The sequence below is a fragment of the Malaya genurostris genome, chromosome 3 (genome assembly GCF_030247185.1).
Source record: "Malaya genurostris strain Urasoe2022 chromosome 3, Malgen_1.1, whole genome shotgun sequence".
Taxonomy (NCBI): domain Eukaryota; kingdom Metazoa; phylum Arthropoda; class Insecta; order Diptera; family Culicidae; genus Malaya; species Malaya genurostris.
This window is the reverse complement of record NC_080572.1, coordinates 221,729,748-221,743,516: the sequence shown is the minus strand read 5'-3', so window position 1 is coordinate 221,743,516 and position 13,769 is coordinate 221,729,748. Positions and strand designations below refer to the sequence as shown.

The following is a 13,769-nucleotide window of genomic DNA, read 5'->3' as shown; positions in this document are numbered from 1 at the left end:
AACGAGTAGTCAAGTAAGAATTCATTATCCAGCCCGTTTTTGAGTCAATGTGAGGAGGAGCCTTCCTACACCCACCGAAAGCTGTCATTCCAAACGAACTGCTGTCATCTCTCTGATCATTGGCACTCCAGAAATACCAATGGTCCCGGGACTATTTCCTCTACATCATTTTTCGAATCAATGGGTATTGATAAGCGGCCCTTACAAAGCAAAGCAAAGTCTTGGCATTACATTCCTTTTGTGGAATTTGGCCTTCCTGTTTCAACAGACTTCGCAGCCGATTCTTAGTGTACAGAATCATTGCATGGCTAGTACTATGGATCCTGTCGTGATTGGCCATGTTGTGTCTGTGCGTCGTTTGGCCCTCGGTGGGTGTCCTTGGTTGATGCTAATCGTCACGGCGTCTTCAGAAGTTAGTGCTGGTTTTGCTGCTACCTGTCGTCACGGTGACCGAAATACGAATGAGCTGGTTGAGATTAGAGATGGGCAATTCGCTCCTGAGCTGTTCCAGTGAATCGAATCATTGAAGTGAGCTGACAGCTCACAGCTCTTTTCAAAAGAACCGCAGCTCACCAGCTCACTCATTTGCTACCCAGTTCACTGCATTATGACGCAGGGAACACGCTACGAGCTGATCGGATCTTCGGCTCTTTAAGAGATTCAATTTAGTCGACATCAATTAAAGATAAATTATTTCGCATTGCATTCATTGCATCATTGCAAATCAATTTCGATCATGCATTTGAAAGAAAACCGGTGATAAGAAAAACGGACCACAAAATGAACCTTAAGTTCAAAATAAAAGAGCTGATGAGCTGATACATCGAATCGATTCACTTTGGTGAGCTGATCGGTTCGGAGCTGTTCACCAAAATGAGCTGTTTTGCACGCCTCTAGTTGAGATTGCGCTGCTTTAATAAGAGGGCTCTCTCTTCCAGAACTCGCTTCGTTTTTTTCTTGTGGCTGCTACCTGCTTCTGATCGTCACGGCGTCCGAATATCGAATGAGCTGGTTGAGGTTGCCCTTCTAGTTTTATAGGAAGGTTATCAGAACGCTCGCTCTGCCATTGGTTGTTCTTTGCTGCTAGAAATGCCACAAGTGATGAGCCGTAATATGGGGAACGCGATGTTTGCTACTTCAAGCGGCAATCATAAATGTCGTAATGAATTAATTAATCAAATAGCGTATTGTGATTTAAATTAGGATTTATTAATATTATATTTACAATTATCATTTATTTTATAATTTGTGCAATTTTTAGTTATTATTTCGTATCTCTTCTACAGATCCTACTGACACTAAGAATCCTTCCAGGTCGGGGTTCGAACATACGACAACTGGCTTGTAAGACCAGCGTCCTATGCATTGAATCGCCACCCTGGGACAATTATTTTTGTCATTTTTAATGATGACCTAATAGCCGCGTCATTAAACATGTCATTACTAATAAATAATATCATTTTAATGAACGTATATGGTGCAGTAATGACGAGTTTTCTATCAAATTTGAAATACATCATTACTCAGTCATCATTAAAAATGACAAAAATAATTCTCGTGTAAGGGCCGCTATGAACTAAATAAATTATAATTTTCCACAACTTCATCTTTTTTCCAAAGCAAATTAGATAATGTCAAAAGATCAACCGTGCTCCTGTCACATCGTTACCCATTTCACACTTTCTGTATTAAATCTCCGTACTAACGGCCGTGAATGTTTCGAAAGATGTATTATCAGTCGCCCAAGTACAATGCAAAACAATTTTGTGACGCGGAGTATGGGTGAAATAACAATTTTTCAACAGCTGACATCTCTTATCATTTACACAGTAACGCAAATCGGCCGTTTAATTACTGCTGGCCTCTAGATAATGGGGTCATTTCGGAAACACATCTGAGGAATCATTTCAACAAAAAAAAAATTGTATGATTTTACTGATCCAACCCTGAATATCAATCTCGTCCGAATTTGTGCGTGTTGGTCGGTTTATCTACCCTAACAATTTTTTCTCCTATGTTGAAGTAACCCTCGTACTCAACTATGTCCGGTGTGGTATCGATATGGTAATGACCTCCCTCGCCGTGTCGCGAAAAGCTATGGAAATGTTGCAACCGTAGATCAAGATCGCACTCGTTCGTTACCAGCGTACCGACCGCAATCAACGTGGCGGACATGTCGAAAAAGTTAAGCCATTTGTTCAACTCGTCTTCCGTGTTGATGGCAGTTTCCGAGAACGGAGACATTACGTGCTGTTTCGCTTTGCCTTTCTTCAACAGGAATACTCCTCCCATTCCAACCGTGCGTTCACCGTAGTGTTGTTCCAGTGCAGTTCTAATGCTTGCGATGAAGTCCTTATTTCCGGTACGTTTCTTGCAGCTAACCTTCAGCACTTTTCCCGGTTTACCTTCCGAGAGGAAGATATTTCCCAGCAGGGCACACCTCGTTTCACTACTCGGGATTTTCTGTAGCACAGCTTTCTTTCGATCCGGATTGACTCGAGCCAGATGACTCTCACTTGTAACGTGACCGTTGGCGTGCACTCTCAGATTGAACATTCCTTCGCAGTTGGAATCTACGAGCGGATACGGACCTGCACCGGCACCGATCGCCAGAAACTCCTTTTTGGTGTCGTTCAGGGCTCGCTGAGAAACGGACACCAGATCGTACAATTTGGTATAATCCACATGTGGAAGTAGGTACGGTGGACCGCCCAATTCAACGAGCGTTGGACTGCCGTTTAGACCTAGATGAGAATAGCGATTAGAAGTTAAGGAATGTGGAATAGGAATAATCCAATAGCGTAGTTTGTACCTTGACCAGCCAGATGAAACGGATCCTCCATGAGATTTGGGCAGTCCACCACCTCGACATGGACCGTTGCGAAATTGGATTTCAGCCCGTTTGCAACAACTGAGACAAAGAAAAAGTTGTATGATTATTTGGATTATTACTTGAAGAAAACAGCCGCCGAAAGTTATCGAATTTTGGTGGAAGAGTAAAGTGAGCATGCTCTAGCTAATCTAACGAGTCGTAGCGCCACCAAAGAAAAATTGGAGGAATTGCTTGATTAAAACCCGTCGCAAACGCAAGAAGAACTTGCAAAATTATTCGGAATTACTCCGAGTCAGCCATTTGCCAACGTTTAGAATCAATAAAAATGATTCAAAAGGTAGGCAATTGGGTGTCGTATTAGTTGAAGCCAAGAAACGTCGATTACCGGTTCTATCGACAACAATTGATGCAAAACGGTCACAATAAATCGATAAAAACGACAAAGTAATTTTAGGACACAACACTATAAATCTCGCACATCGCTGGTCGATGCAGTATGGCCTGGCTGACTAACACTTCTCCAATTATAATAAGCCTGAAAAATTAATCAATTTGTGGATTGCCGCCAAACTAGTCCAATTTTTCAGAAAGTGTATCCGTGAATTGCTAGAAAGATGAAGAAAGTATTGGCTATCGATGAACAAAACCTTTAAAATTTAATTTGCAACCAGGGATCCGCATTGATTGCAAATTTGGAATAATGAATCCACATGGAAATTAAAATGAAAAGTGTTCGCCCATTAAGCTTTGTGACAGCTTTATTCATTACCAACTACAACTGCAAATGAGATTGGTTTATTTTCATCAGGAAACTATCAGGAAACTCCAAACTATCCAAAAATAGTCTATACGCAATATGAAATTGAACTAGCTAATTATATTGCAGAAATATCTAGTCAGCACAATGAAAACGCGTTTTACTTCTACATTTACTTTAATGACATTAAATATTTCTGGAGCAAACATTTGTTTTGCGTTTGGCTGTCTCTATTCTCGCAACATTCAACATAAAAACATTCGAATGCTATAATTTTGTTAACATAATTGATTCATGAGAATGTCAAATGATATATCGGAAAATCATTTAAATCGGGAAAGAATAAGAAAAAACGAATTGACAATTTAGTCCGCATCTTCTCACTCAATTCCGACAGATTTCCGAATCAACCGGTTGGAGGCGAAATTCATTCGGAATCGGTTGTTGCACTGGAGTGGGAATTCATTCGGAATTCATTATGATTTCCATTTACAATTCCGAGTGAAAATTTCTCGCCGGTTTGGAATACCTTCGGATCTGATAATGTGGGTAGTTCTGACATATTGGAGGCTAAATTCATTCGGCATTGGTTGTTGCACTGAAGTTTGCATTGATTCAGTTTTCATACTGAATTCCACATGGAATTCTGAATGAAAATTTTTCGCCTACTCGGATTTGATTCGGCATTCATTCTCAACTGACAGTGTGGGTCTGAGTACGAAAGTTCGTCAGTGTTTCCAAACAATTCAATATAATCAAGTGATAAGTTTGTAACTTATCACTGGTGGCATAACGACTGTCATGAAGTAGTCTTGATAATAATAAACTTCTAGGTTAGTCACAACACTGTTCATTATAATGAAGGGCTATTTTATTTTACATCTAACAGATCGGCTGAAAAGTTCGTATCGTTTCTATGAGAGGGCGCCACTAGAATTAAATCCATACCATTTTCAGTTAGTACTAACCTTCAAAAGATACGTGTATAAATTTGACAGCTGTCTGATTATTAGTTTGTGAGATATTGCATTTTGAGTGAAGCTACTTTTGTTATTGTGAAAAAAATGGAAAAAAAGGAATTTCGTGTGTTGATGAAACACTACTTTTTGATGAAAAAATGTGCCGCCGATACCAAAAAATGGCTTGATGAGTGTTATCCAGACTCTGCACCGGGCGAAGCAACAATTCGTAAGTGGTTTGCAAAATTTCGTACTGGTCATATGAGCACCGAAGACGATGAACGCAGTGGACGTCCAAAAGAGGCTGTTACCGATGAAAACGTGAAAAAAATCCACAAAATGATTTTCAATGACCGTAAAGTGAAGTTGATCGAGATAGCTGACACCCTAAAGATATCAAAGGAACGTGTTGGACATATTATTCACGAATATTTGGATATGAGAAAGCTTTGTGCAAAATGGGTGCCGCGTGAGCTCACAATCGATCAAAAACAACAACGAATTGATGAATCTGAGCAGTGTTTGGAGCTGTTATATCGAAATAAAACCGATTTTTTTCGTCGATATATAACAATGGACGAAACATGGCTCCATCACTTCACTCCGGAGTCCAATCGACAGTCAGCTGAGTGGACTGCACGCGATGAACCGAACCCAAAGCGTGGAAAGACTCAACAATCGGCCGGTAAGGTTATGGCGTCTGTATTTTGGGATTCGCATGGTATAATTTTCATCGACTACCTTGAAAAGGGAAAAACCATCAATAGTGACTATTATATAGCGTTATTAGAGCGTTTGAAGGACGAAATTTCAAAAAACGGTCTCATTTGAAGAAGAAAAAAGTTTTGTTTCATCAAGACAATGCACCGTGTCACAAGTCGATGAAAACTATGCTGAAATTGAACGAATTGGGCTTCGAATTGCTCTCTCATCCACCGTATTCTCCAGATTTGGCCCCCAGTGACTCTTTCCTGTTCTTAGACCTCAACAGAATGCTCGCTGGTAAAAAATTTAGAAGCAATGAAGAAGTAATCGCTGAAACTGAGGCCTATTTTGAGGCAAAGGACAAATCGTACTACAAAAATGGTATCGAAAAGTTGGAAGATCGCTATAATCGCTGTATCGCCTCTGATGGCAATTATGTTGAATAATAAAAACGAATTTTGGCAAAAAAATGTGTGTTTCTATTAAACGATACGAACTTTTCAGCCGAACTGTTAAAATGGAACGAAAGTAACCCAATGCTCGTTCACAGATAACAGATATACAGGCCCACCACAGATAACAGATATACAGGCTCGAACAAAATTTTTCAAAACCCTGTGTAAATTTCAAATTTGCTATACGTTGGAAACACTACTGCCACCTACTCGAATGTTCCTCGCGATCTTTCAAAGCGTTCCACTGCGTTCCGGAACGATAACAAAATCCTCCTGCCTGTTATAGAAATATTCCAACTACAATCATTCTAACACTTATCACACGATTTCCCTAAGTGTTAAAGACAATTTTATTTCTATGTCGCATAAATCACACGAGAATTCGATCGGAATAAAACAAAAATAAACTTTTCATTTTAACCAACAACAAAACAAAAATCTAGCGTGAAGTAAATATTGCACCCAAAATTGTGGTTCATGTGAAAGCGCCACCCAAATCGTGGTGCACGTTGTGTTGATCGTGGTGACATCTGCAAGTGTTCGCCACGCTGATTGAACAAATTTTACACACAGTTCATATGTAAGCCTGTATATCTGTTATCTGTGGGCTCACATATGAACCTTGTGTAAAATTTGCTCAATCAGCGTGGCGAACACTTGCATATGTCACCACGATCGACAAAATGTTTCACCACGATTTGGGTGCCGCTTTCGCATGAGCCACAGTTTTCTGGTGCAACATTCACATTACGCTAGATTTTTGTTTTGCTGTTGGTTAAAATGACAAGTTTATTTTTGTTTAAAGGTCTATTCACATATATCCGGTCCGGTTCAGTGCCGGCACGACACCGTGCACGGATACTGATATTATTTCATTCGTTTTCTAAGCGCGCATTCACACCTATCCGGCACAGTGCCATTTTAGTGCAGCTCATCGTCCGTAGCGTACGCGCTCTTTGAACATAACTCATGGTTTGAGTTGCGATTACTCAAATTCATAAACTGGAACAATATGTTAAAATTTGAGTATGGATTTGAGTAAAATAAACTCGTTGTCATGAGTTCTCTCGCATTTATTCATACATTAGAGTGAGCGTTGAGTTTTCAAACATTTGAGTGAAAAAAACACTTCTTGCAGTTTAGTGCGTTTTCATTCTCTTATCGAAACAAAGAATGCAAGAATACGTCGTTTTCCATTGCCGTTTCTAGATCCGGTTTTGAAAACATGAATCAACGTCAATCATTGATGTTTTGTGGTTTCAATTATGCTTAGTGAAAAGCGCAACATAAGGATATCAAAATAATTCAATTTTTACTCCAAACCGTTCAAAAGGAAACGGTTTTGAATCACTATTTTGCGCATTCAAAAGCAAGAAGAATAACTTTGTATACGAAAATTAACGAAGAAAAATTTTTCATTTTGAGAGCAAGGAACTCAAATTTTGAGTTGAATTTACTCAAATTTTGAACAAAATATTTGTTTTCTTATTTTGGGTAAAAATTACTCAAGTTTTGACAATTTCGTCCCTTAACGCAAAAATGAGTAGATAGGTGGTAACTCAAGTTTAGAGTACGTGCACTTTTTATGAATTTGAGTGATGTGTCACTCAATTTTGAGTTATCTTCAATGAGAGTGTAGCGTCCGTTCGGCAAATTCAAATTCGTTGTCACCGATATTTTTTTATTTTCACTGAAGTCGGTATGTCACTGCATTTGCTGTGCAGGAACGGAAACAGCACGGATACGGAACGGAAGGGTTCCAACAAAAAAAGAACACTGACGGCGCATTGAAGGCACTTCACTGAACCGTCACGGAACTGAAATGTGTGAATAGTCCTTTATTCCGATCGAATTCTCATATGATTTAAGGACTATTCACATATTTCAGTTTCGTGACGGTTCAGTGAAAGTGCCTTCAGTGCGCCGTCAGTGTTCTTTTTATATCGGAACCCTTCCGTTCCGTTTCCGTGCTGTTCCCGTTCCGGCACAGCCAATGGAATTACATACCGACTTCAGTGAAAATAAAAAATATCGGTGACGACGAATTAGAGTTTGCCGGACGGTGAGGAAATGTTGGTAGCTACATTTACCGCTTTGAAAACGTATTTGAAACATCAACTTAGATGAAATGTACATGAAATAGGAGATTTATAAACTTGATATCTATTTGGAATCTGTTTAATTTGAGTTGGACTGCGATGGTTGAAATTACTTCAATTCTTCTAGCGTTGCTCTTTCACTATAATAATGAAGGTCATGAGCATTTCCTCACGAGAGAAATCGAACGAAACAAGCTCATCTGTGTCATAAACCGATTCATGTGGTCGAGTGTTTTAGGGGTTTAAAGATAGTTATCAATATGCGATTTGGACACTTGCTCAACAAGTCGATATGGTTATGTTGAGTTTGTTACAGATACGTAACGGCAAACTTATTTTAAATTAAATTTTATTGTCAAAACCACGGAACGAAAACTTTCGTTATGATTCGCGTATGTCGTAACATGAAATCTGGTTAACATAACTGTCTACTTAGGATACTGTAAGTTAACAGTGACGTTCTCTTGTACACAAGATATCACGTTTTGTGGACATCGAAACTTTATTAATATTTCCGGAAATTGAAACTTGACTAAAAACCTTTCTTCTTGCACTAATTTTCAGCACTGGAACAAAGTTTATTCTAACCACTGAACTAAACTTTACCATTTCGAACCTCATCCAACGGCGGCGTGTGCAGGCGTTTTTCCTCGAACGGTAATATCGTAGTGTCGATACTGGCCATATCGGTCGGATTTGCGTATTAGAGGCGATGCACTCACTGAGCCAAACCAAGTCAGACTGAGTTGAAAGTCACTTTTAACCTGTCTGGACTACTCGTTCGGGGAGATGGTTGTGGTCGTAACGTAACGTAATCCACACTGCGGCTTGTGGTGTGTTAGTTGGCAAATTCTGTCCGGTTTGCGCGTTTCTGAGAGTTTGTAAATATTTTCTTATATCAACCGCAAACAAACTCAACTTCACTATCAATCTGTTATCAGCTGATCACTCGAAAAGGGGTTGCAATGTGCTCGTACAGTTACTGAGATGACATGTTTGATTGTCTTGCGCTTGAGATTTATCAGAGAGATAAATAAACCGAATCCATTGCTGGGATGTCTGTATTATTGAATTTGTGATATGCTATCGAAATGTTTGCGCATGTGCGATATCATTCACACAACTATTCATTTGATCCTTTCCCACTGCATTCATGGTTGCCTTCGTGTCTATAGTAAACAAAGATTAAATTCCACTGCCCTCTCGGTATTGGTTTCAGGACCGTAATCTAAATGACTGTTGGAATTATTGTGTGATTTATTTATCAATTTGATTGAATAGGTACAAAAAATTACAAGTATGGGGTTGTTGACTGTTGACGTGGGAACTACACAACGAATAGTTTTTGTCCTGTTTGATCTTCACACATGTAATTTTGTTTTTTTTAAATTTTCTTCATAAATGTTCACGAAGTACAACTAAAATTTAACTCTTAAGTTATGTTCGCTGTAGCACTAATAAAAAATGTGCATTGAATCATAGAACTAGAGTGCCTGTAATATCAAAGTGACCACAACTGTTCGTTGGGAACAAGCAGTATCGTTGCAAACAAGCAAACGACCTGTCAAAAACATGTAAAGCTTACGAAACTGCCATAATTTCTTATTTCACGTTTTGAGTTGTTACCAACATTGCAGTTGAGTTGTCGTCACTCTGATATTACAGGCACTCTACTTAGAACTAATTGAGCAATGTATTCCAGAAGTTACTTTGGATGTTCATTTAGTTGCGTCGTGTAAACTTTCGAGTGTGGAGAAAAACTTAAGTATCAGTTTGAATCCATCTTGTGGTGTAATGTTACCTTTCTCATATGAACGGCTGAAAACAATAATCGGATAAGTGCAACTTAGTTTAGAAAGCCCGTTTAAGTATTCTTGAATGCGAAAACCGATTAAAAACATTGAGAACAAAAACCGGACTCGGATTTTGCAACGCAAGAATCGTTTGAAAACGACTTTTTTTTGCAAGAACCGCACCAAAAAACTGAACCCATTCTTCTAAAACAATATTTTGCATTTGAAGTTTTCACCGACTGCCGCAGCAAAGATCGCGTTTGCCCATAACAAACAAGCAAACCATGTCTCGTTCACAGCGGCAGCCGTTAATAGGTTTGAATACTAAAACCGGATGAAAACCGCTTGGAAGAACCGCGTAGGTTTTTGTCCGGTTTTTACATTCAAACTTTTGTTGTTCGATTGTTGCCAAAAAGTGTTTTTAAACGATTCGTGCATTGCAAAATTCGAGTCCGGTTTTTGCTCTCAATACTTTTATCCGGTTTTCGCATACAAAAACATTGAAACGGATTTTCGAAAAAAAAAAGTTGCACTCATCTGACTTTTGACTTCAAACGTTTATATCATTCATAATGGAATTTACCTTTTCTTTCAAACTTGAATCAAAACGTGAAAGTTTGTCTGGACATCGAGTAACATAAGTTACCAATTGAAACAGTTTTGAGCCAACTTAGGTCGATTCATCATGTTTCATGTTTTACGTTTCATCTATTGAACACTTATGTATATAGAATATCACAGAGTTATTAGAGCTATCAAGCTCTGAGCGGTTCTCTAAAACGAACTATTTCACCCATCTCTAGTCTAGTTTGACCTTCGCGTAGCGCAACAGTCACAGCAGTAGTTGCAAATCTGTGATGATATGAGTAATCATCTGAAAGGCAATCATCAGCTGTGTATTTTCTCATCAGAACGGAAAGTTGCTGTCAGTCAGTAAATTGAAATTTCGTGTTAAGGTGAAAATCCTACCGTTGCCATAAAATTTTATCATTAGTTTTACAATGTTCTACTGTTCAAGACTGTTGAAAAGAAAATTACTGCGGCTTAGCGAGTGTGGGTTGCGCTGTGAATCGGTAAGTATATATGCGATTGATTGTACTATAATCCTGATTATTCATCATTATGCTTGAAGTAGTTATGAATACTTGTAGAGTAAACGAAAGGTTTTTTGATTAGATGTCGAAATGTTATACTGACGAACGGCTTGGAATTTAAATTTGTACTGTGGATGAATGCTTAAGTTTGGTATCAGTAAAGACCTAGAGTTTGGCTGTAACACCGAGCTTGAAATGTAAAACGTGCTATCTAGCATTAGGAAACGTGACTGAGAAGTGTTATACTTATTATACTAATATGTTTGGAATTTATGATAATTTGTAATATCTTCAAACAAGAACTAGATTATTTCAGTTACATTGTGGACAACACGTGGAAATATTGACATTCATAATTTCCTTATTGCAGGTAAATGCATCTAATCGTGTCAACATCAAAGTCTGTCAGGGCACCGTTTCTGGTGTACGGATAAAGCTACCCAACGGAAATGATTCGTTCGCCTTCCGAGGGATTCCATACGCAAAACCACCCGTCGGGGATTTGCGATACAAGGCACCTCAGCCGTTGGATAAGTTTCCAACACCGTTATTAGACTGCAGTGTTGAACGAAATGTGTGCTTTAGTAAAAACATTTTTACCCAAGAAGTCGAGGGTTCGGAAAATTGCCTGTTTCTAAATGTATACACACCTGAGTTGGAAGGTGATGGCAAATTGCGTCCAGTAATGGTATTTATTCATGGTGGTGGTTTCATGTATGGCAGTGGAAATAGCGACTGGTATGTTTTCATAAGTTAATCGAGTTGAAAAAAATAGCTTAGAAACGTCTTCAAGATTATTTCAATTGCTCTTAGTTTGCAGTACATTATTGCTGCAAGAACGAAAGTTCACCAGTGGTTTCTTTCTTCATTTCAGTTATTCACCTGAATATCTGTTACAGGAGGGCGTCGTAACAGTAACACTCAACTATCGTCTCGGACCGCTCGGGTTTCTGTATCTTCCCAGCCAAGGTATAGAAGGAAATGCTGGCCTAAAGGACCAGTTGATGGCTTTGAAATGGGTGAACCAGAATATAGCTAAATTTGGCGGAGATCCTTCCAATGTAACACTTTTTGGAGAGAGTGCTGGTGCGGCGTCGGTGCATTTGCATCTCCTGTCTCCTAATTCAAGACAGTATTTCCACAAAGCCATCTGTCAGAGTGGATGTAGCATCATGGAGTGGGTGATGCAACTGGATCCGGAAGAAAAGGCAAGAACGCTGGCCAAATTGATTGGATGTCCTGGCAACAGTGATGCCGACTTCTACGAGACCCTAATGACGGCTTCCACTGCGGATGTTATTGGGCGAATGATGGGAGTGATGACAGAAGAAGAAAAAAGTCGTGGATTACCGATGCCATTCAAGCCGGTAGTAGAGAGCGCAACGGCAACTGATGCCATTGTGACCAGATCTCCTATCGAAACAATGAAAACTCCTAACAGCCTATCTGACATTCCATTAATGATAGGACTGAATAATCGAGAAGGCACGATTATGCTATTGGATGCAGTCAAAAAGATGGAGGTTTATGACAAAGACATTGCACGACTTATTCCTCAAACCGTAAACGCACACACGACAGCTAGACGAGAACTCGGTGTACAAATAAAAAAGTTCTATTTCGGAGATAAGTCCGTTAGCATGGATACTCTTCCTCAACTGGCCGATCTAATGAGCGACTACTATTTTGACATCCTTACAAATATTTGTGTGGAATTACATGCAAAATACCAACAACAATCACCGTTATATTATTACAATTTTAGCTTCGATGGCACCATGAATATGTTCAAAAAGTTACTTCAACTCGATGTTCCGGGAGCATGTCATGCCGACGAATTAGCCTATCTTTTCCTGTATGATACGCCGTTTTGCGTTTTCGATTGAAATTCTTTATATAACGTTCTTTGGTTTTAGTTTCCGCATGGCACCTGTTGAAGTGACTCCAGATTCTGCTGAGGCCCGCGTTCGCTACTACATGTGCCGCATGTGGACCAACTTTGCCAAGTTTGGAAATCCCACTCCGGTTAATGATTCAACGTTACCCTTCCGCTGGAATCCTGTAGTAAACGTCGATCCAATCTCCAAGGAAGCGGTCGAGCTTGACTGTCTAGATATATGTGCGAATCCAAAGATGATTAGGAATCCGGACAAGCAAAGAATAGACTTCTGGAGAGGAGTTTATAAGAGATACAGCGTGGATTTCTTGTAACTTTAAAATTTAAATAGCAATTTGATGTTCCGTATTCCAAATAAATAAAATGATCGATTTTCAAAAAAAGCTTTCCTTGACTCTTTTATAAAAACAAGTAATTTTTTTGTTCGTAATACCCCTATAATAATACCCATAAATTGAAATAGTTTTGAAGACAACGTACTCTTTTTGTGTGGTCAACAATAGACGGTTTACGATGTTATTTCCTCAGCACTCAGTTATCTGAAACCGAAAGTGGAATCTAAAGAAAATTCGATAGCAGTCCGAAAATATCTTTTGTTACTTGCAAAAACATATACACACTCACAATTGTGAGTAGTATAATCAAAATAATCATTTCTAAATCGATCGCATTGCCATTTCTTGTTGAAGTTTCTATTGATTATTAAGATCTCCGACCCTCTCACTTGTACTGGACATGAGAAAAAATCAAGAAAAGTGAACGTGATTATCTATCCCAAACGGTGACTTTGAGGATTTAGAGTATTGCCACAATCAAACAATTCGATGACCCCACGACAGAAGGGCCTAACTGCAATTTCTCATTGTTTACTTTTTCTTTCACGATTTACCAGACTGATTTTATATTAGACGCCTCACTCTTCGCAAAACATTCTAATTAAAACCAGAAGCTTTCGATTAATATTTGAAACTATCAAGAAATTGCAGTAATAGCTAATAAAAAAAATTATTAAAAAGTGGTTCTCATTTGCAGTTAGGCCCTTTTATTGTATGACTATCAAACTTATTGTGTTGTTTTGAAAAAAAAAATCAGTTCTATTTTGAGGTAAGCTCCTCTCCATGTTAACATGATTATTTTAATGAGTATTTCACACATAAAATAATAAATTTAATATGGC

At 38.8% G+C, this 13,769-nt stretch overlaps 2 protein-coding genes across 2 annotated transcripts; one reads left to right on the top strand and one right to left on the bottom strand.

The window, feature by feature from the left end:
* Positions 1-1,905: 1,905 nt before the first annotated feature.
* LOC131437615 (ester hydrolase C11orf54 homolog) lies at positions 1,906-8,610 on the bottom strand. Its single transcript, XM_058607085.1, has 3 exons — positions 8,415-8,610; positions 2,813-2,911; positions 1,906-2,744 (listed from the first exon to the last, which is right to left on the bottom strand). Exons 1-3 carry the CDS (start codon positions 8,491-8,493, stop codon positions 1,954-1,956), a joined length of 969 nt encoding a protein of 322 aa, XP_058463068.1. The 5' UTR covers positions 8,494-8,610; the 3' UTR covers positions 1,906-1,953.
* A 1,516-nt stretch (positions 8,611-10,126) lies between these two features.
* Positions 10,127-12,975, top strand: LOC131437611 (acetylcholinesterase-like). The gene is made up of 4 exons (XM_058607074.1): positions 10,127-10,674; positions 11,066-11,433; positions 11,570-12,550; positions 12,612-12,975. Exons 1-4 carry the CDS (start codon positions 10,603-10,605, stop codon positions 12,904-12,906), a joined length of 1,716 nt encoding a protein of 571 aa, XP_058463057.1. The 5' UTR covers positions 10,127-10,602; the 3' UTR covers positions 12,907-12,975.
* Positions 12,976-13,769: the final 794 nt, after the last annotated feature.

Bases quoted from the DNA above. Each gene is read 5' to 3' on its own strand.
- LOC131437615 (XM_058607085.1), bottom strand. From the start codon at position 8,493: ATGGCCAGTATCGACACTACGATATTACCGTTCGAGGAAAAACGCCTG. The intron at 2,912-8,414 runs GTAAAGTTTAGT...TCTTTGTCTCAG, and splicing joins GTTGGATGAGGTTCGAAATG to TTGTTGCAAACGGGCTGAAA. The intron at 2,745-2,812 runs GTACAAACTACG...ATTCTCATCTAG, and splicing joins GTTTCATCTGGCTGGTCAAG to GTCTAAACGGCAGTCCAACG.
- LOC131437611 (XM_058607074.1), top strand. From the start codon at position 10,603: ATGTTCTACTGTTCAAGACTGTTGAAAAGAAAATTACTGCGGCTTAGC. The intron at 10,675-11,065 runs GTAAGTATATAT...TCCTTATTGCAG, and splicing joins GTGGGTTGCGCTGTGAATCG to GTAAATGCATCTAATCGTGT. The intron at 12,551-12,611 runs GTATGATACGCC...CTTTGGTTTTAG, and splicing joins GAATTAGCCTATCTTTTCCT to TTTCCGCATGGCACCTGTTG.